This window comes from Pomacea canaliculata, linkage group LG12, assembly GCF_003073045.1.
Source record: "Pomacea canaliculata isolate SZHN2017 linkage group LG12, ASM307304v1, whole genome shotgun sequence".
NCBI classification, from domain to species: Eukaryota; Metazoa; Mollusca; class Gastropoda; order Architaenioglossa; family Ampullariidae; genus Pomacea; species Pomacea canaliculata.
Window position 1 is genome coordinate 1,009,940 of NC_037601.1, and position 23,510 is coordinate 1,033,449.

A 23,510-nucleotide genomic window follows, 5' to 3' on the forward strand; every position below is an offset into this window, starting at 1 on the left:
ACTGACATGACAAGAGTTCCCTGTCTTTCCTACTGTCACTGGCCAACACTGTAGCCAGTCACTGTTAGTGTCATGTCATGTAGTTGGTGCTCAGCGCTGTCACTAACACGCACAGTGACTATCCAGTCACATTCAGTGTTGATCACATGTGATTATTTGTGTGTAACGGTCACTCGATACAATGACAGGTAGTCAATGACAACAAGAAGTGGAGTGAGCAGGTGAGACTACACAACTACACAGCACACTGCCGACACTGTCTGTAGACTGTGGTGTGGTCAGTGTGGTCAGTGTGGTCAGTGTGGTCAGTGTGGTCAGTGAGTCAGTGTGGTCAGTGTGGTCAGTGTGGTCAGTGTGGTCAGTGTGGTCAGTGAGTCAGTGTGGTCAGTGAGTCAGTGTGGTCAGTGAGGTCAGTGAGTCAGTGTGGTCAGTGTGGTCAGTGTGGTCAGTGTGGTCAGTGTGGTCAGTGTGGTCAGTGAGTCAGTGTGGTCAGTGAGTGTCAGTGTGGTCAGTGAGGTCATTGAGGTCAGTGTGGTCAGTCAGTCAGTGTCAGTGAGTCAGTGAGGTCAGTGTGTGTCAGTCAGTGTGTCAGTCAGTGTCAGTGGCACAGTCGTCTGCTCTAAGCTTCTCAATACAAGTCAGCCTCCAGTTTAGCCTCAACACCTTCACAAGGGAGGACGGACATGTTCCTCCTGATATTAGTGGACGCTGGCGATACTACACTGTCACAGGAGGCAGGATGGAAGGAAGAAGATATTAGACTGATATTAACACTTGTCATCTTCTCTGTCTGCCACACAAGGAACTGTCCCGGAATGGTTGAAACAGAGACAGATATATTATGGGATATATATATTATGGGGTATATCAGAGCTTGGAATACAGACATACACGTCATATTAAATGCATCAAAGGCAGACAGACAGACAGACAGACAGATGGTTCTCCAACGTACTGGTCGTCAGGTCGCAGTACTTGGCTCGGATGGCGTCTGGGAGGATGTCTGATCGGAGGGACAGAAAGGTTTCCTCCCACGTCAGGTAACGTAATTCCTTCGTGATGACGTTGATAGAATAGTCGTTACGACCCTGAAAGCCAGTGATGATGATGACGACAATAATAATAATAATAACAACAATAGTAATAATAAAGTGGTATGTATAGTGATGCTCGTGAAAACTCACTGTGATTCACACAAACACAGCAACACACACAAGAGTTAAATCCATGAGGAGTAAGGTTTGAGGCGGCCATAGTTGGTGAAGCAGTTTTTATAAATAACAAACAACTCCACCATCTCCGACAACACCTGGCGAGGACAGAGCAGCACTGGCTACAACAGTTAGTCCTCCAGTGCCATCGTCCATGATTTCTGCTGACCATCGCTTGTGAGGGGCTTGAGTAGGGCAAAGCTTCACACTGTCGCCCCAGTCCGTCATCTACTTCCGGTTTCCCTGGCTACCTTCCTCCATTTCCTGCTATCGCTATTGACTGGGATACCCGGCAGCTGCTGCAGGTCTGGTCTTTCTTTCTCTCTTTACGGCCTGCCAGTGGTCACAGAGGCCGCCAACCTCCTCCTTACCAACGGCTGTCTTTGTCTGGTTGCCCTTAATGATTCCCAGGTACTTCTGGTCGCGGTGCAGACGACCCCTGTCTGACTGGCTTATACCCCTGCAGACCCCAAGAGGACGGGGTCACGTGGTGGAGGGTCTCTCGCGGTCCGTGCGATTAAGGTGCTCAGAAGGTAGCCATGCACTCGTGGATCTCCTTTGCGAGGGATTAATGTAACTCAAATGGGGGTCACTCTGGGGGTCAACTGTGAGCTTTTTAATCGCAACAACTTTAATGTACGCTCTTCAGATGGAATTACCGCGCCTGTTGGCATCAGACTTTTCATCCAACAGTTTAAAGTGTGTTCACTCCAATTACAGAGGCTGAAAAGATTTCTGTGTTGTTATTGCTCGTCACCATGGATACTATCACGCACACAAAGTGTGAACAACAGTCCTGCCAGTAGCAATGGCATTGACCTTTTACCTCATGGCTGGCGAACAGGTGTTCATCATCATACAACTACAACTGACATGCTTAGAAAGGTGGGAGGCAACTCACAAAGCACAGGGCCTTGTACAGGTCGAGCTGGTGCTGAAGAAAGTCGTGCTGATCCTTGTCGTAGTCAGGGTTGGTTTCCTGTGAAAACAGCAATTTGAGTGTCAGAAAGTGAGACTTGAACTCTGAACTCTGAACACACAGTTCTAGTTCAGTGCCATGCTTTCTAGTGAATTAGCGAGGCTAATGTAAGGTACTATGTCCCCCAGTGTAAGTATCCCCTTCCTTTGGCACTCAGCTTACAAACATCATCATGTACACAACACAGATGTCGGGGTTGTTGTAATGTGGAAATGTTCACACTGGTAACGGTTTAGCTAATGAGGGAGAGGCCAGCCACACGGATCTGCTCACCACACAGACGCCATGAGTTTGACTGTGCACGATGTATCTCAAGAACAGCAAGACAAAACAACACAAAACAACACAAAACAAGACAAAACAACACAAAACAACACAAAACAATACAAAACAACACAAAACAACACAAAACAAGACAAAACAACACAAAACAACAAATGTTGTGTTACGGTTGCGAGGGACCGTTGGTCAGGCCAATGCTTACATCGACAAACTCGTGGAGGGCCATCCACGAGGCGCCGTTGGTGGTGGAGATGTAGAGAATGTTGGGCTGACGGTTGATGTCCTGGCCACGTGCGGTCAGGTACACTCCTTTCTGTTAACAGTGATGTCTGGTGAACTTACAACCTCCTCACACGTCCACACACGACTACTTACACACAATCGTACTCTGTGTACACAGCCACCCCTACAGCTGCACGCGCCAAATAACGAGCGCTGCCATGTTTAACTTAAATAAACTGCTGATATATCTTGCGAAACTCAGGAAGTCATAGCTTATGAACAGTGTTGCAGACAGTTGGATATTGCGACAACGACATGCAGGCTTTGTCAACAAAGTCAGCGATTGTGTGAAGAACAAACAAACACTACACCTACGTGTTCTCGATGAAGCCATCGCTGCACGATGTAGGACTGGTTGTTGGGGATGGCCACGTCATCGCACACGCACAGCACGTGCAGGAGGTCCAGGAAGCGGTAATTCTGAAATCAGAGGTGGTGTGCATCGCATGAACTACTCATCTCCACACTTTCTATCCAGATAGTTAAAGTGACTAACAAACACACTGATCCATATGTGAATATGTCAATGATGGCATTGTCGATGTTGTCACAGGTGGTGTGGGAGGTAGTGTAGCAGACTGCTCCACTGGGGATGTGTTTGGTAGATGCCTGCAGTGCCGTGAGGGCGGACAGGTGTGGCACACCTACCTGCGTCACCTGTAGCAGGCCCACGAACTCGTCGATCTGTTGGTGAGTGATTCGGTCCACGATCTTGCGCTTGTCACGGATCAGCTCCACGATCATCTGTGCCACGTTGATGCCAATGCCACCCTGCACAGACAGGATACCTCACTCGTACAGGCAATGTATACCACTACCACCCTGCACAGACAGGATACCTCACTAGTACAGGCAATGTATACCACTACCACCCTGCACAGACAGGATACCTCACTACTACAGGCAATGTATGCCACTACCACCCTATGCAGTGTGTACCTCACACCACAATCACAAGACTATACAACCATCCTCTACACAGACTAACGGGACACGTGCTGGACAAGCGGCGACAGTGGGTCCATCAGCGAGTCTGTCCGCAAGTCTGTCCGCAAGTCTGTCCGCATGCGAAGCGATGTTCTACAAACATTGCTGGGGAGAAAGTAGGATTAAATACAAAGGACAATGAGGGAGGTTAATAAGAATGAACTTCATACCCACATTTTTTTGAGTGGATAATTAGCGCCACCTTACCTCACCGTTGCCTAGTAACAGCTGGGAGCATGTTTTCTAATGATTGGGTAAAGCTTGGTGTCAGCGGGTACGGTGCCAGACACCTCACTTTTCTGGGGACAAGTTTATCTGAGGGCGGCGATCATCTCAACCATCTGTGGAGTCAAGTATCCCTTACCGACATCTCAGTCAAGTGTGGGAAGCTTGCTGCGGGTGGAATGCTACAGCAGTTCCTACAGCCGTTCCTACGGCCGTTCCTACAGCAGTTCCTACAGCCGTTCTCTGACCACTTGGCTGTCAGCTTCTCCAGAGTTCAAATGTCTGTCAGTGTCGTCTTGAGTTGACTGTTGAACTCAGCCAAGCATGCTGCCCACGTTTGTCATCAGCAGTGGACCTTGTGCACTTGAGGCTCACACCCTTTAGTCAACTTCGTCAGCCTTTGATGCCGTCACGCGCCTGGTGCGTGTCGACTGGCACTCGTCACGCCCTGGTCACGTCTGATTGCACGCGACCAGTCAAGCGTCAGCTTCGCGCACGCGCTGTCACTAGTCACACCTCTGCTCACCGCCTTCTAACCGCCTAAAAACGCTTAAAAACAAATTCCAGAAAGATTTTATTAAACCACTTAAGACAGCGCTATTTTTTACTCAGAAGTGCCTTTGCACTGGTTCCCTCACACCTCCCTCAGCCCCCAGCCCTCGCCAGACATAATTAATTAAGCCACCGACCTTCTGTGTGAACTGCGTCTGGAAGAAGTCGATGTACTTGGCGAAGTAGAGAGGCGTTTTTGCGGGACCTGCCAATCATGTAGGTGTAGAGGATCTCGTATGCCTCCTTGAACACCTGCACCAGGTTGACCTCGTCGTGCACACCTGCTAGCGGGCTCTGCAGGATCCGCACCAACAGGTCGATGACCTGCACGACAAAGACAGTCACACGAAGGTACAAAGTGAGGACAGTCTGCGGCAGGGTCATGGTCAGGTCAGGTAGTGGTCATGGAGTACATGTACAGACATAAAACAGAAACACTGCAGTAATTTAAAACAGCAAACGGCACACAAGCAGTAAATTAAGTTGAACTGTAAATCACCAATTAATACAACACCAAAGCGAGACTAAAATAACTGCAATAAAAGCTGTGAGATGAAACCAAAGCAGTTATTGAAAGCTGCTGCACGAGCATTAAAATCTCGTTGACCATTAACTGGACACTGAGAGCTCGTGCTGATGTTCTGTCTTAGTCACGTGCTGCTAGCCTCTCAGCCTAGTCACCTGCAATGAACAACCCTCCCCCCAAACAAAATCCGTAAGACTACCTACCACCTGAAATGTTTTTCCATCATGGGAAAGTTATGTTTGTATTTTGCCTTTTGTAATCTTAGCTTACACAAAGTTTCTCTCTCCTTGTCATATATGCAACACACACGCAAACACACAGACACACATGTGAAATGCATATTCAACATAAATAAACACGCACCCGGAGGTTTCTCATCAGTTTCTGTCTGTTTTTAACTGGCGATCCCATGTGCAGAAGAAATTTTCGCAATTCCTCCATTGCCTAGAACACGAAGCACAAATGTAAGATTGCAAAATGACAAAACAACTATCAAACTATTTAGTCAACATCATGAGACTACACACATTGTCAAGAGACTGTGGAGAGGAAGGAGGTGGACAACGAGTGCCCGGTACCGGCGGGCAGCTTAACTGGCGATCATCTAGTATCAGTCAACAGATGGATGAATGGATGGAAGGATGATGATGATGACGACACAATGTAGATCAAGATACGAAGAGTGAGGTGTCTGTATTTTGTACACCTGCTCACAAAGTTGTTTGTTTACCTGTGCGAGCAGCTCTGACTTACTCACCGTCAAGGTGGTGTGTGTTTTCTTGGCGTTCAGGTAAATTCCTTCGTCGCGCTGCAAGTAAACAAAATTCGTTCAGACTAAACTTGGTGGAGAGTTCGGCCTGCATCCATCTTCAGCCCAACAAAGACCGCGAGTGACTTTCAGACATGACACGTGGACAAGACTTGTTGTGACCAAGTCATCTGACCATCGCTTACATCACTGATAACTGACTGGCCTCGTCAAGAGACAAACACATGCTAGGTAAAGATGTCCGCTCATGAACACCTGACAACCAGGACTCCACCACAAGCAAGGTGCGCCCCAAGGGCAGCTACTCACGTCCTTGATGAGGTTGAGGAGGAAGGGCACCATGCCGCCGACGTAGTTGAAGTCGTCCACGTACTGCTTCTCCACGTGCTGGATGGTGAAGGCGTCGTCGTACATGCTCTCTCCACTGGCTGCCACCTGCACGCAGCACGCACGTGCTGTCACTAATGTCACGTGCTGTCACTACATGCCACGTGCTGTCACTACATGCCACGTGGCTGTCACTACATGTCACGTGACTGTCACTACATGTCACGTGGCTGTCACTACATGTCACGTGCTGTCACTACATGCCACGTGCTGTCACTACATGTCACGTGGCTGTCACTACATGTCACGTGGCACTGATGGCCGTGACACAACTCGCCATTGCACTGTCTCGCAATGAAAGATGTGAGGACACTGAGGGGCGGTCACACACAAAGCACACACTTCTGTCATCCACTCGCAAACATTACAACCATCCACGGGTTCACAGGGGTCACGTGTGAGTCCCCATCAACTGAATGCTACTCAGATAGGTAAGGTAAGTGTACATTGGTCATATGGCACTTATACCCTGACTGTGACAGTGGAAGTGCGCATGTCTGCTGACAGTGTCCTGTACATCAGTGACAGTCAGTGGTGTCAACAAACAGACTCACAACACAAACAGTCCCGCGACTAAAACCACCAACACCGTTCTGGTGCTTATTTCTCACCTGTCTCACCTGGGCGCTGTCCCACCTGAGGCCCCTCATGCTTTGATCATGTGTCTCATCCAAGGAACGAAACTGTTTCCTGATGTAGTCTTCGTCTGTAAGCGATGACAAGTGACTGATGAGTCAGTTTAGAAAACAGAAAAATGTATTGCACTTTGCGACAAACAAGAGGGACTGGAACATGTTTCCACCCTGTACACAGCTAACGATGCACCAGGTACCCACCACACGTGCACAGCGGCAGGCACCTGCAGGTGCTGGGGACAGTGGGTACAAGTCTCGGGTACTGGGTACCTGACACAAACCATGGACAGGACCGACACCTTCAAAAACAAAGCTCACCTTTCAAAGCGTGGAGCCAGAAACCAGTCAACACGTGTTCGATTCTCGCGTAGCTTTCGAAATGTATTTCGTCCCTCTCCTGCACGCACACACACACACGTGTATATATACATATAAAACTGTTGTTAACATAATAGCTGTTATATCAACAGCTCACACTTATGGCCCTAGCTTATTCAAAAACAAACATCCGCACACACTCAAACACACTCAAACACACATGAATAAGCACGCACGGAAAGACAGAACACACAGACAGACTGACATTAACATGCAAACATCTCTACGTAGCGTGTAAAATCATCAAACTGTATCAGAAGTCATCAAACTGTGCCAGGCGTCCAACTGTGACCAGAAGTCATCAAACTGTGACCAGAAGTCATCAAACTGTGACCAGAAGTCATCAAACTGTGACTAGAAGTAGTAAAAATGTGACTAGAAGTCGTCACAACTCATCTTACACTCAGCACCGAGTGCAGGCGGAAGACAGTCTTGGGATCCTCGTTATCGTCTGTCAACATGATATCGTGCTTCTCGTCGATGCTCAGGTACTTGCGAGTGGTCATGTGACGCAGCCGCACCTGCTGCTCCCAGCGAATGATATCACCTGTCAACAGAGAGCAAACTCTTTGTCCCGACCAAGAGCGTCCGTCCGTCTGTCTTTGGGCACATGTTTCTGTCCCTTGTAGTCTGTCGACGAAATGGACTCGTCGTGGGGCCTGGTATTACTTTTACATAAATCTAGCATTTGGATTTTGTTGCCATAATATTCACGGTTTCTGTCTCCTGGGTTTACAGTTTAGTTTATTGCTATCCTACTTTATCTATCTCACACACTTATTTCTCATCAATGTAATTAGCAAACACACGGAAACAAAGTTCCTCTGGGTTCCCTCCCCTATTGGAGTAAAAGCAATGAAATGCGGAGGCTGATGAACAAGACGAGTACAGCCGTCAAGCCAGCATGCTAACTTGCACAAAGAATGTGTCTGGCGGAAAACTGTTTTTGTGCAGAAGTTGTGTCTTTGCATACTACAGACTACAGACTACAGACTACAGACCTCGAGACACAGGAGGCTTCTTCATTCAAGTTCTCCGCCATTTTATGGGCAGGACCCTTACAGCCACGTGTAGTTCCTTGCCCTAGGGAAATCTCTTGTACAAAGGACTCTGTGACTTGGATAATGCCTGCCATCAGTCCGTGAGTGGTGTTAACAGAATAGCTTGTCTACCAGGAGCTAGCACTGGGGCCAGTAGACACAGGCACTGGGAGGAAGTGCTGGTCACACCAAGTCCTTGTACATCCGGGAACTGAGCGACGGCGCGCCCCGACCAACCGTCAGTAATGGCCGCTGGTATGTGTGCAAATCAATGATTGCCCAGTAAAGCAGCAAGCAAAGCAATCAACCAGAAATCATCTCCTACAGGAGATGTCTGGTACTTGGTGGCGAGAAGAAAGATGTGCAGGGTCCTAGGATAGAATGAGCCTCCATCAGCGGTCCATCGTAACCACACAGGATACAAGGATACAGCAGGAGCAGGGTGCGGTCACTGTTACATGCCATGCCATCTTGCTATCATCACGAGCTTTGACCGTATTGAGGAGAAGGGTTTGCTAGAGAGGAACTGGAAGACAGAAAGGACAGATACAAGCAAGTGTGGGGCATCGACAAGAAAACATCGGTGACGACCGCCACAACACTGCTGGGCTCAGCCACGATCAGGACTTTGCAAAAACTCACAGAAGGCCAAGACGAACCAGCTTTTTAAAGGAATCATACATGCTTTTAAGGGAACAGAATGAAGGGGCAATACTGTTTGTCGTGGGTGTTTTTACAGAGTTTGACACAACAACAAGTGTGTCGCCAAGCACCACAAGCTGGTCTTCAAGAGACGCAGGCCGCGGGACGAGCTCGTGCTACTGACTACAGTAAACTAGACATTGGACTTGTCAGTCAGTAAACATTTTGCTACAGATAGCCAGGATCTTGATTGCTAGAAACCGCAAGTAAACATCTGGTGACTTCTGGTGGTAGCACCACTCTAATTAAATAGATTAATTAACAAAGTGGTTTTTGAAAAAGGGAGGGAGAACGAAGTAGGAGGAGGGAGAGACACGCAGACACAGAGACACGAGAAGAGACAGAGATAGCCAGCTTAATAATTGGGTGGGAAGGAGATAAAAGATTACATTTTTTATTCATTGCTTTATTGGAAAATGGTGTTGTCTTTGATGTTGTAAAAGTTCAAAGTAACATTTTTATGAGGCCAAAGAAAAAGAGCGAGAAAGAGTGATGGAGTGATAAAGAACCACACACACACTCAGAGAGAGAGAGAGAGAGAGAGAGCAGTGGAGGAGTGATTGATACTCATACCATACAGAATGCCATTTTCAGCTTCGATTTGCCAGAAAGTGTTGCCTGAAGATGGCGGCGACAGGGTGCGCGGCTTGTGCTGGTCCATCACGCGGATCCGGAAGTGAACTGAAACACAAGAAGGTCATCAGAACCGAACAAAATGTACAGTTGTACAGTTCTTGATGCAAAACACCGGGATGGTCACTTTAAAACACACTATCACGAGAACAGATGAGAGGTCAACCAAAGTTCACAAAGAGATTTCTCGTTAGTTGTCCCCTCCAGCACCAGTGACAGACAGACAAGCTCCCCTCGACAGACAAGTTCCTCTCAGCGAGTGAGTGGACACAAAACAAGAAGAAATAAGAGAAAGAGCTGGCAAGGTAGTTCACCGAGTTCTTTGCGAGGAAAGTATGCAGTGGGAACATTTTCTGTCGACTTTGATGAATACAAGAACGATCATCAAACTGAGTAGGAACTGGTGAAAAGGAAAAAAACACTTTTTGGAGGAGGGATGTTAGCTGTTAACATCATATCTTGTTCTAGCACAACTCCGCCTGCAAACCACTCGGGGAACCTGCCGGTCCAAGCACGGATGAAGGAGGAGGACAGGGTGAGGGGCTAGCAACCCCTCCTGTAAACAACTAGACCTACACAAACAACAGTGCCGCCCTCTGCTCCTCACAGGACCAACAAGCAATAAACTAACTCGTGCCAGCATTGTGATGAATTATGTTACTACCGCTGGATACAGTTTTATTCTGTCACATGCTTTTAAAATATTTCCTTTAATTAATTATTTTCAACCCAAGGTTCAGAATCTGATATTTAGAAAAGCACATGAAAGTAAAACATAGATTTCCCAGCATACAATAATTTCACTCAAAACTGATGGAAACCATGAAAAAATGTCAGAGAGAAACAATAATGAACTGTCAAACAAAGAAACACGGCGATGAGCCATCACAATGTGCAACAGGATGACAAACATCACAAACTAACATGTTTGACTATTACTGAATGGATCAGGTGATCGTGCACACCTCAAGTAGACATCTGTCTCCCATTACAAAATATCTCATTTCTGTGAAGATTATCCAACTGTTTTGACAATTTTGTTCACTGAAAGCAAAGCGTTTGGCTTTGTGATCACGAACGATGAGGAACAGAGGACAAATCTTTAGAAAGTGAGAGATCAGAAAAGACATGAAACAGATGTTTAAAACTGATAAACAGGCAGACACAAACAAGATGAGAACACTGCAGCACGAGGACTATTCCGACTGTCTCATGAATGTAGAAAGTAAAACCAGTTTCTGTGTCCATGTTGTAGGTAAGGATGTTGTCACATGGACAAAGAGCCGGGGGAGGCGAGAAAAGCTTCCAGTGCCAGGTGGAGACAGGCACACAAGGTATGTCTGGGCCACTAACACCTCCATCTTTGCTGGCCTTCATGTCCGTTTGTCACCCATCATGACCCCTGACCACAATGACAAGTGCGGCAGCCACAACACAACAAGATTCAGAAGGAAGGAAAGGACGGGTTCAGCGAGTGCAAATGGTGGAGGGCGGCACGAGGCGATGTCCAGTGTGACAACTATGAGAACTCTAGCGGAGGAGGAGGAGGCAAAGATTTCAATGGGATGAAGGGGGGAAAGTTTGTGTCGAGATGTGTAGTCAGAGCTGTCATCAAGCGACAGACAGGGTTGTCATGCTGACTACTCAGTGCTGAACAGGACATGTCCTCTGAGCTGTGCAGCTGACGGAGACAAAGATGGAAGACAGGTCAACGGGCAACTTTACATTTACACAGCTCAGAGACAGACCTGTTGAACACATCCCGCAATTCGGAAAAGTTATTTTTCATTCCTCACATTCCATCTATAACCGTCAATTTATGACCTTCGTGGGTGAACTCAGTTTACGACCTTCACCTATGACCTGGCAATCCTGCAGCAAGTAAAGAGAGGAAGCCTAAATCACACCCAGTCACTTTTTTCTTCTTCCGGAAGACGTGTTGCAAGCTTGTTATCAAATCCACTTTGGCAGGGAAATAGGCATTTCCGATGGCGATGAAAGCCGCGCTCTCCTCCTGCGTACCGCTCACGTGACTGAAGCAGCCAACCCGCAGGCGCCAGCGACCACCGAGCCTCGCCACAGGGGACCAACGGTTTGAACCTCCACGCCGGCAAAATGGCGCAATTTGGCTTTTGATCCCCTGTTGCTACAGTGATTTATCTTCTGTCCTCTCCACCTTCCACTGACATGAGGATATTGTTTATCGTCAGCGTATCTATCCGTCCATTCATCCATTCATTCATTCACAACAACAAATAAAGGAGTCAAATGCTTCTTACCATCTTCTGTAACTTCTTCATCGAAGAGTCCCTCTGCCACCATGTACGCCTCCAGCTCCTTGTGGAACAAGCGAATGACGCTGCCACCCTTGGGGAAGAAAAATCAAGAGTACCCGTCACCACCCGTCACCACCCGTCCAAGTGAGAGGTCGTCAGGCCCCGCAACAAATGTCAGGGCTAGATAGGGGCTAGCTCTTGGGTATCAACAACACTAGGCACCTACCTGACAACAATTAAATGTCTGGTAACATCCCTTCTCTTCTGTGGTGAGAATCAAAGCTGCCACCCTGCCACCCTGCCACCCTTCCACCCTGCTATTATTCTGGTGTTTGTAACTGACCTACAAGCCATGAAGTACCCAGCAGACTTTACTGTAGCCATCTTTGTCTTTATCTTTGAATGATACAAATCATTATTCAGGAAAGTTTACTCATTTATTTATCATAACATACAATTTTCTTCATTAACTAAAGGTTGAGGCGACAGCAGTATGACTGGAAGCCGCATCACGTGACAGCGCAGTGGAGTTGTCATGTCCGCCACACCACATGCTTGTCACAGGTCCACTCACAGACACACACACACACTGTGAGTGACACGTGTCCTCACACAGGGACTGACTGGTGTCACACAGTGCACTGGACACACACTGAGGACCGCTGACTGGACACACGGCACGTAAAGACCAGTGCCCAAGACTCGGGTACATCGGGTACAGCAGGTACTGCAGCTACACGTATCCGTGACGGCTCAATGCGCATGCGCAAACCTGACAGTGAAGGTAGTTCACTGCCATTGTAAGCAGCAAATTCAAAAAATAATAATAATAAAGCAATCTGTGAGACAAAGGCTTGAATATTGTAAGAACATTGTGAGCAAATGACAAGACCACACTGTGTACACCTCAAAACGAATTATTTCTGTGGCGACTTGGCCTTGCTGCTGGAGGACATGCCAGTCTACACCGCCTACACGTCAGCCATCTTGGCTTCTTGATGTGTGGAGAGGCAGGGCAAGCCTGGGTCCTAAGAGAGGTCAACCTGCCATGCATGGTTCCAAGCCCAGCCTAGTACAGACACCAGTGTTTACACAAAGCTTGTCCTTGTCCTCCATGGCAAGCTGCAGGGCGGGGGAGCATGGACATGTCACAGCTTCAGGAGACTTTGGTCCCGAGAACAATTCTTCAAATAAAGGGTTTGCTTGGGACACAAGGCAAGGCAAAAGGTCTGGGAGGGGTGGGAAAGAAAACATCGCAAGGACGCCTGGGAACTCAAGTCTCGTGAGAATGGAGGGTGTCAGTGGGAGGGAGGGGAGGGCAACACGAGTACCACGTTCCAAACAACACGAGTGAAGACAAATCGGAGACAGACAGATCGAAGATGGGAGAAGAACAGAAGGAGGTAGAGAAAGAGTGAAAGAGAAGAGGCAAAATGAAGGGTGGACGGCAGGAGACAGAGACAGAGACAGAGCTGTTAGGAAGTAGGACTGGCAGGCACAAGGGAGAGAATTAAATGAAGAGTTAACCGCGAAAGAAGCAGACGGAAAGGCAAATATGAAAGAACCAAGGGTCCACAAGACAAAGCCGTTAGTGCCATAGGTGGAGCCAAAGCACACGAAGGCAGACACAGTTGGAACACTTGTATATGTAGATATAGACACGTGGAATACATATGTATACATAGTACAACACTGTCTCAGCCAGGATAGGTATACACATACATCTACCTTTACGTATTTGGGAAAAACACTTATTCCTCTCTGAAATGAAGAAAATCAAACAGAACCGTTAAGTGCAAAAGATGTTAAAGGCTATAATGACTATAATACTTACACAACAAAACCAACTTCATAAACGTTTAAATGAATAGAAAATCAGAAACAAATTCATAGAGAAATGTACAACATTTACAATGTATTTCCTTCCCTCACAGACTGATAATAAGAACAGAGCTAGATCATCAAGTTACAGGACAGCTGAAAATGGATCTTGTACCTCAGACATAAACACTGACTTTCGTAACTTACTTTGCGAAACTCTCTCACTTCAATCAGAAATGAAAGTTTTAAACGCATCAGGACATTAAGATGCTTTACTGTCACTGCTAGCATTGTTTATTCACTATCAAAGACAACAGACAAGAGGAATAAATCTGACAGGCGTGGTCGTGTTCAGTGTGTTCACTGAGAGGGCACAGGGGTCAAAGAGGAGGCAGGTGAATGGTGGGAGTTATGTCAGATGAACATGTCAATGTTTATATGTCAATGTTTATACACAGATCACACAGCCTGCCAAAAGTGGATTTCACCATGTCATGACATGCCAACGGTTAGTAGTGGCTGTGTTGAGCCCCGTGGTCTGTAGTGGACATTGTCTGTACAGCAATGAAGACACATCTAGGATGTGTGATGGTGTGTAGTGGACATTGTCTGTACAGCAATCAAGACACATCTAGGTCTCTAGGATGTGTGATGGTCTGGTCATTGACAGGAATCCACTTTTGTGATAATGTGATGGTAGAAGATACATCATATAATGAAAGAAAGGAAGAGAACATACAACAGGACCTGAACCTAAACGTGTAAAATGTGAAAAAGAAAACAACACACAGAGTTGTCTGCTCACCTTGACCAGAAGATCCAGCTCAGGATTCTCTTTGCAGAAACGCACAAGAGTGAACCCTGACCTTTCCACTCCAAGGTTCAGCTCGGACCTGTGGTCAAGTTCAGAACTCATCAGCGGGTTGACATTACCGGCAACAATCAATGTAGTCAACATAAAGCTAGTTGATAGCAGGGTGTGCTAACCTCACCACGTGGTTCACTGTCACATGCTAATGTCACTGTGTGTGTCACGTGATAGCCACGTGACTGACGTCACAGTTACGTTCCTTCAGCTCGTGCTCTCGTGGCGCCTAGTGTCGCCAGAAGCAAGCAGCGCTAAGGACACATCCCATTGGTCTACAATATCAGCCAACACTTCCTTCACAATTATTTGTAAAACAAAGGACAAGGAAAGCGTAGAGCAGAGCATATAAGTAGTTTCAAAACAGGAAGTCAGTTAAGAAGCTGTGACGAGCTTCCGGTTGCCAGGTGATGTCTACATGCCATGCCCTCGCAAGCAGCCTCACTGCCAAGCCAAGACTTGTGGTGTGATGCTTCTAGTCTAGTCAGGGTTAGCATTAGTGGGCAAACTGTACTAGTCTAGAAATACAGGAAATACACTAAACTAGTGATACAGCTGTGATAAATACACTAAACTAGTGTAAATACAGCTGTGATAAATACACTAGTCTAGTGATACAGCTGTGATAAATACACTAAACTAGTGACACAGCTGTGATAAATACACTAAACTAGTGTAAATACAGCTGTGATAAATACACTAGTCTAGTGATACAGCTGTGATAAATACACTAAACTAGTGATACAGCTGTGATAAATACACTAAACTAGTGTAAATACAGCTGTGATAAATACACTAAACTAGTGATACAGCTGTGATAAATACACTAAACTAGTGATAATACAGCTGTGATAAATACACTAAACTAGTGATACAGCTGTGATAAATACACTAAACTAGTGATACAGCTGTGATAAATACACTAAACTAGTCTAGAAATACACTCATCTATACATATGCTTGTAATCAAGTATCTACACTACAGCTGTGGTAGACTACTCTAGATACATGTCATGCTGTCACAGTACCTCTCATGGTATACTTTCAATATTCCACTCCACCACGTAAAGACCCCATTCCTGGTGTTTGTGTCCAGTTACAGTATCACAATATCATCAGTAGGCCAACAGTATCCAAGCAAAGTACACAATACGATATTTCAAAATACTACACACTCATCTGAACAATTCTCAAGATGAAGCACTCAAAAGTTACAAAAACAGCTGTGCGTGTAGAATACTCTCATGTCCACAAATACATGTATACGTGTAAAATACTCTGTGTACAAATACATGTATACGTGTAAAATGTATACGTGTAAAATAGTCTGTGTACAAATACATGTATACGTGTAAAATAGTCTGAATCAAATACACTTCGTCTGTAAACACCTTTGTACATGTAAAAAACTCACAAAGTATTAGAAAAACATTTGTGCATACAAAATACCTTCAGCACATTACAAAACACATTTACATATGTAAAATGCCCTCAAGACATGTACAGACACTTGTGCATGTGACACACTCCGAGCACATGTACAGCGACACTTGAGTACATAATATATAATATACTCTCTAAACATGCACAGAGAGACATTTGTGCACGCAGTACTATCAGGACAGAATACTATACAGTACTATACAGAAACATTTGTGATTGTGAAAATATTCTCTCAGCACATGTACACACACTGAGGTGTCAGGTACTCTCACACGTACAGACAGGCACTTGTACACACTGTACGTGTACTGTACTCTCAGCACATGTACAAACGGTCACCAGTCAACTCGACCATTTACCGATTCGACCAAGTCGATTGGACGACGATCGACTCCACCGACAACTGGCACAAGTGAACTAAAAAATGAAGGATGTTCGGAGAGGAGAAGTAGGAGGAGGTGGTAGTAATAATAGTATTCATAATGCCAGCGCCCCCACCAAGGCAGACCGAAATCACTGTGTAGACCAGTGAAGATAAACGAACAGACACTGGACGGTGACAGATGCACAGACACAGAAGGTAAAGGAATGGATGAAGGTATGAAGGGATGTAGATGCTATAAACAGTGTCAGATGGAGTCGTCACATGACGGTTAGCATGACAGACAGTGTTGCCAGGGAGTTAAGATAGTAATTCAGGGATAGTACTTAGTGAACAGCTATGTGTTCACAGAGCGTGTGAATGTAGCCGTGTAGTCCGAGTGGTGAATGTGATGAGAAAGAGAGTTCCACTGCTTACAGCACAGAGGGAGGACGTCCGTTGTCATGTGACTGTCTGTGGGAGGGAGGACAGAATGCGGGAGTCTGATGAGAAGCCAAGGGTTGGGGCAGGAGTGTGGACAGACAAGATTTCTGTAAAGTAGTGGGGTGGGGTGGAGGAGCCTTTAGAGTCCATAGCATAGAGTAGAGAGCTTGTTCACACGGTGATGTCAACGGCAGGGTTCTAGCAGCGGTCTGACTAAGGCTGTGGTGAAGGCAGCTGGGAAATGCCAGAGGACAAGCCAGCATTTACTATTTCTGTGAGGACAGGGAGTAGGATGTCGAGATGGTCTACCAGTAGTGGGGTGGGAACTGGGTCACGTGGACAAGTTGTGGGCTTCGACTGGAGCATGATGGGCCTCACATCACTTTCAGACATCGGCTTGAACACTTTGGTCTTGACCGACGTCATTGTTATAGTTCAGTCTCTACTCCGTCATGCGGTGATGTCATCAGTGACGACATTGTATAGTTCGGTCTCTACTCCGTCATGCGGTGATGTCATCAGTGACGACATTGTATAGTTCAGTCTCTACTCCGTCATGCGGTGATGTCATCAGTGACGTCATTGTTATAGTTCAGTCTCTACTCCGTCATGCGGTGATGTCATCAGTGACGACATTGTATATAGTCCGTCATGCGGTGATGTCATCAGTGACGACACTGTATAGTTCAGTCTCTACTCCGTCATGCGGTGATGTCATTAGTGACGACATTGGATGGAAGGATCGTCACACCCAAACGTTGGCAGCCAGCACGCCTGAAATTGACAGTTGACAACAAAGTCCAGAGAAACAACAACAACACATCAGGCGACACCGAAGACACAGTAGGTTCCACTCGCCCGCCATCTTTTCTCCATGATCAAAGCCCTGTGTATGAGCATCCCTGCCCTCTGACCCCAACATTCCTTGCTTAGTGTCACGTGCAACAATCAGCCCTCGGCATGGTGACACCCCGGGCTGCTTAGTGCGACTTGGTTTGTAAAACTACACAACATACCTGTTAGTCCAGTCAACCCCAGTGACGTTTGTGGGGACTGAGAGGTCAGTAGCTAGTCCACTGGGACGTGTCAAGTATGTCAAACAATTCTGGGCGACTGATGAAAATAGAAGTTGCACTTCAATATATTGTTTAACCCAAAAATACTTTTAAGCAGCGTCACGCACACGCGCACCGATGACATTTGAACCATTTATTTATTGGCTGTAACCCTGGCGACAAAGCAGGATCGGCGCCGGTCAAGTGAGGACGAGAAAGGAGAGGACATCAAACATCACTGATGTCGTGGCCGAACTATCGCATATATAAAGATGTGGTCGACTTAGGGCTGTGGTCATGGTCGAATCGACTTGTGCCGTGGACGAATTTGTAGATGGTGGAATCGACTGTATACAAATATTTGTGTATGCAAAATACCTTGACGACATGTACACAAACACATTTGTTTATGCACAACACTCTCAGGACAACAAATGAACATTTGTGCATGCAAAATGCTCTCGTGTAACAAAGTCCGCAACACTGTAGTCTCTTTATGGACAGAACGTGTTTCCAGACGTCTTGCACACGACTGGTTGTAGGGCTAACAAAAACAGAAGCAACAACAACAACAACAACAACAACAAAGCACGAGACAGGAGCAAAGCCAGAGTACAAAGCCCTACCCGAAAATGAAGTGGTCCACCTGGAAAGGCTGGCTGGCGTGGAAGAAGTGGCCCGGCGACTTGATGCTTTCAAACACGATCTGGTCGTAGATTTGCACCTGCACCACACAGCGAGCATAGTCTACCTGTTATACTATGTTATATCATTGTTAGCACCTGTTATATCATTGCTAGCACCTGTTATATCATTGTTAGCACCTGCCGCAGGTACTCGTGGATAAAAACATCCTCTAGTTACAAGTCATGGTCCCGGGATAGCACAAAGCTAACAAGGATATCGTTATTAGAGTATTATTGCGCCACCTGGCGGTGTGATAACATGCAAATGATGCTTGCTCCACTTTACAGGCAGTCTCGTTTCCGTGACTACATTCTGAAGGGTTAAATACATGTCTAGGTAAACAAATGTGAGTGATGCTCACCACTTCGCCCTCAGACTTGACCTTGTACTGAGGCAGGATGCGGAACTGCGCGTTCTTGGCGTTGAAGTCCTGCAGCATGATCTGCAGCACAGAGACAGCAGGTGACAGCAGGTAATGCCAGCCCAGTGCCAAGATGTCAGCAAACATTTGTGTTCTTGTCAAAAGTGAAATGTATGGGTGCCGCATGTTGGGACTACCTCGTGTACCGGACTCCTACTCCTCTCCTGCCAGGTGGATCTTGTCACTGGGTTCACAGCTGGCTTCCCCAACAGTTTCTTTGCACATTGCATTGTACATAACACAATAGACCAAGTAACCAGACTAAGTAATAAATGAAAACGATGAACCTCTCAGCGACTGGCTGTGGTCTGTAGAGCTGCATTACAGCCTGAATAATATCACATCATGTTGTGTCTAACTAGTATTTGTGACACTCCGCCATGAATTGAGTTTTAACTCGGACATTAGAGATTTGCCAGATTGCATATTTTTAAAAAGCAGAGGTTCTGAACTTTCTGTTGATACAAAAGTTGTTCCTCTAGTCCTAAAACGGAGTTACAGTTTGAAGTGTGAAAGTACTGTGGCGGCCATTTCCAGAAAAGCGGGTTCAAAGGTTAGCGTCAAGATGGCCGACCGGATTTGTTTACTCCAAAACTTTTGCAGACAAATCTTTTGATCGGTTAATATTTGAATCGTTCTTTGAAGAAGTTAAACATAGAGACTCCGGGCTGTGTGTCAAGGTACAACACGATGAGTTGTGATAGGAGACAGTAGAGACACAGCCTTTGAACTGCGTGTGAAATCGGTACTGATGGCAGTGGGGTACCTCGAGTAAAACGTATTTAAAGTCCATTTCTAACTTTTATTTTAACATAGCAGTGTATTTTCCTGATAGTTTAATAAACAAGGAGTCAATTTTTAAAGAAAAGTCAAACTACACAAACTGACCCTGTCACCTGTCGGGGCCTCGAGCTCAACTGCTCCGCGCGACTTGAGACTCAGTTCGTCGCGGAGGGTCACACTGAGCAACAATGTCAAGTGGGTAATAGTAAAGCCATGTGCAGAATGCTGCAGAATCTTCCAGACTAATGCATGCTAACAGTAACATAATGCGGACTACCTTAGCAAAGTTAAGTTGGTAATGGACCAAGCAGACATCGACCTTTTGGCCTTTTGGCCGCCTCAGATGATTGATGTTCAAAATTCAATTTATATTATATCCTGGATTTACTCTTAAAATATACCATGCATATCTGGACGAATTGAATTATATATCTTAGCGGTGAGTGTGGCTATAAAATATTGCAGCATAATATTTAATATTTTTGATGATTCAATGATTGCCCTGCAGACACTGTGTAGCATCACATGAGAGATGGTGGTCCGGCCAACTCTCCACAAGCGAACACAAGTGTGGCAATCTCATTTTTAATTTAATCAGTATTTTCGGTCAGGACGGGACTGCGATTGCTGACTGATCTTGTCGGAATCGATCCGGGGCGTACGGGACGGTGAAGCACACCCAGCAATCTCGGCTCGCCCCGCCTGCAGAGGGCGCGAGTGGCGCTGATGTGGATGGCGAAAGTGGAATTAGTTTAGCTTAAGCGCCGCCACAAACGGCCGGCAATTACAGCCTTTATTAGCTACACACCCCTCCACCCACCCCACACCATCGATAGGCGGCACAGAGAGGAAATCAATGACATCTACTACAGCCTGCTCCCCCGGACCACGTGACCACTCAGTAATAGCCAGCCAGGGAGGTGGGGGCGGGGAACGGGGCTTGCGTGAGATCGTCTGCTACGCCCCTCATCTTTAGCTACAGTGTCCGCAAAGTATTTGTTGTAACGAGGCTGACACGACTGCTGGTTCTCTAAGGTTTGGACCACCCAGCCACTGAAGCAGTGGAGTGCAGGCCGGAAGTGGCAGTCTCCACACATAAGTGCGCGCGTCTGGGTGCGCGCAGCGGCGTGAATGGGGTGTGCACCCAGGCGTCAAATACCCGCGAGGAGCACAATAATAGTCGGGTGACAAAGCTAATTATCGGCAGGATCACCCTCACTGTTAACGAGGGAATCTCGGTGACCACTGCTCACTCCGCTAGCAGGCGGTGACGTCACGCCCTCGTGTTCCTGTCTGTCAGCCTGGTCTCAACGGTTGTAGTCTCTCGCTTTGAATACGAGTGTAAACATTGCATTCTAAACATCAAGAAATAATTGAAGCTGCTATGGTGTTGGTACGACATGCTGTGCTGGTGCTGGTGTTGGTGCTGGTGCTGCCAGCCAATCAAAGACTAGCTGCTGCCTGTTGCCACAAGTCTGAGGCGGGCCCAGCGGTCGGTGGAGAGTCCTAGAAATGTTGATGGCAGGAGTGGCCACACGGCGCAAGGCCTTCGTGATTGATGATGCTCATGGATAGGATAGCTCTGGCTATCCATCACTAAGCGCCCCCTATCAGCGAGGAGTGCTGTCCACTTGGTCCGCTGAGGCGGGTGGCAGCGGGTACTCACCATCATGTTGTTCTTGTCGCGCTGGCTCGTCTGGGAGGTACACATGTGCACGTACTTGTTGGTGAACGAGTGCCGCAGCTGCAACAAAGCATGTCCAGTCTACGTCACGGTCTGTGACAATCACAATGTAACCAACATAGCACAGCTAAAGCGTTTCAGTGCAGGACACAGGGAACAAAGTGGTTCACTGTATCTAACTGTCATTCAATACATGCAGAAGCCGGAGCCCAACCCTGTCCTTTCGCCTCATAAATATATCATATATATATCATATATCTGATAAATCAGCAATCCATTGCTGAGAGACAGAGGCAGTGTTCCTGAGGACTGCTTAGCTACACCCTCTCGCCCCCCCCCCCATTGTATTTTACATATATATGCAGGGCTTCTGCTAAGGCTAAATTCTTTGGGGTCCCAAGGACCCCTTCTTCAGATTTTTAAGGGGTCCCTGTTCTTCGCCCAAATTTGAATGGGACCCCATTGACGAAAATTGAAGGGGTCCTCCGAACTTTTAATGCGTACTGTACGCAATTTTTTGTGTAAGCAGAAGCCCTGATATGAATATATAAAGCAAGAAACACAAACACAGCAAGTAAAAGTGGGGAAGATGGAGGGGGAGAGAGTGCGAGACGATGAGAGAGAAAGTGCGAGAGGCTGTGTTGCCGCCAGTGACGTCACCAGGACGTTACCTGCACGATCTCGCCGTAACGCACGCGCTTTCCCAGCTGCCGCTTCTGTTCCGCTGCATTGTCCGCATTCTCTGCTTCTGCAGCCAGCTGTGAACACCAGTCACGTGTTGTGTTAACAGTATTTACAGTGTCAGACAGCTGTGAACACCAGTCAGCTGTTAACACCAGTCACGAGTTGTAGTAACAGTACTTACAGTGTCAGCCAGCTGTGAACACCAGTCACGAGTTGTAGTAACAGTACTTACAGTGTCAGCCAGCTGTTAACACCAGTCACGTGTTGTAGTAACAGTACTTACAGTGTCAGACAGCTGTGAACACCAGTCACGTGTTGTAGTAACAGTGCTTAGAGTGTCAGACAGCTGTGAACACCAGTCAGCTGTTAACACCAGTCACGAGTTGTAGTAACAGTACTTACAGTGTCACACAGCTGTGAACACCAGTCACGTGTTGTAGTAACAGCACTTACAGTGTCAGACAGCTGTGAACACCAGTCACGAGTTGTAGTAACAGTGCTTACAGTGTCAGACAGCTGTGAACACCAGTCACGTGTTGTAGTAACAGTGCTTACAGTGTCAGACAGCTGTGAACACCAGTCACGTGTTGTAGTAACAGTACTTACAGTGTCAGACAGCTGTGAACACCAGTCACGAGTTGTAGTAACAGTACTTACAGTGTCAGCCAGCTGTTAACACCAGTCACGTGTTGTAGTAACAGTACTTACAGTGTCAGACAGCTGTGAACACCAGTCACGTGTTGTAGTAACAGTGCTTAGAGTGTCAGACAGCTGTGAACACCAGTCAGCTGTTAACACCAGTCACGAGTTGTAGTAACAGTACTTACAGTGTCACACAGCTGTGAACACCAGTCACGTGTTGTAGTAACAGCACTTACAGTGTCAGACAGCTGTGAACACCAGTCACGAGTTGTAGTAACAGTGCTTACAGTGTCAGACAGCTGTGAACACCAGTCACGTGTTGTAGTAACAGTGCTTACAGTGTCAGACAGCTGTGAACACCAGTCACGTGTTGTAGTAACAGTACTTACAGTGTCAGACAGCTGTGAACACCAGTCACGTGTTGTAGTAACAGTACTTACAGTATCAGACAGCTGTGAACACCAGTCACGTGTTGTAGTAACAGTACTTACAGTGTCAGACAGCTGTGAACACCAGTCAGCTGTGAACACCAGTCACGTGTTGTAGTAACAGCACTTACAGTGTCACACAGCTGTGAACACCAGTCACGTGTTGTAGTAACAGTGCTTACAGTGTCACACAGCTGTGAACACCAGTCACGTGTTGTAGTAACAGCACTTACAGTGTCACACAGCTGTGAACACCAGTCACGTGTTGTAGTAACAGTGCTTACAGTGTCAGACAGCTGTGAACACCAGTCACGTGTTGTAGTAACAG

General features: G+C 46.7%; 1 protein-coding gene across 1 annotated transcript in view; it reads right to left on the reverse strand.

Moving 5' to 3' along the window:
* LOC112576818 (inositol 1,4,5-trisphosphate receptor type 3-like) overlaps nucleotides 1-23,510 on the reverse strand; it is a 116,427-nt gene that overhangs the window by 61,035 nt on the left and 31,882 nt on the right. Inside the window, 21 exon segments of the mRNA XM_025259575.1 lie at nucleotides 956-1,088; nucleotides 2,113-2,190; nucleotides 2,675-2,785; nucleotides 3,070-3,174; nucleotides 3,403-3,525; nucleotides 4,656-4,706; nucleotides 4,708-4,842; nucleotides 5,408-5,488; nucleotides 5,802-5,852; nucleotides 6,123-6,248; nucleotides 6,812-6,906; nucleotides 7,154-7,232; nucleotides 7,615-7,760; nucleotides 9,529-9,636; nucleotides 11,868-11,955; nucleotides 13,593-13,625; nucleotides 14,491-14,578; nucleotides 18,480-18,577; nucleotides 18,902-18,982; nucleotides 21,411-21,488; nucleotides 22,100-22,186. Of these exon segments, the coding sequence (XP_025115360.1) occupies nucleotides 956-1,088; nucleotides 2,113-2,190; nucleotides 2,675-2,785; nucleotides 3,070-3,174; nucleotides 3,403-3,525; nucleotides 4,656-4,706; nucleotides 4,708-4,842; nucleotides 5,408-5,488; nucleotides 5,802-5,852; nucleotides 6,123-6,248; nucleotides 6,812-6,906; nucleotides 7,154-7,232; nucleotides 7,615-7,760; nucleotides 9,529-9,636; nucleotides 11,868-11,955; nucleotides 13,593-13,625; nucleotides 14,491-14,578; nucleotides 18,480-18,577; nucleotides 18,902-18,982; nucleotides 21,411-21,488; nucleotides 22,100-22,186 (1,975 nt within the window).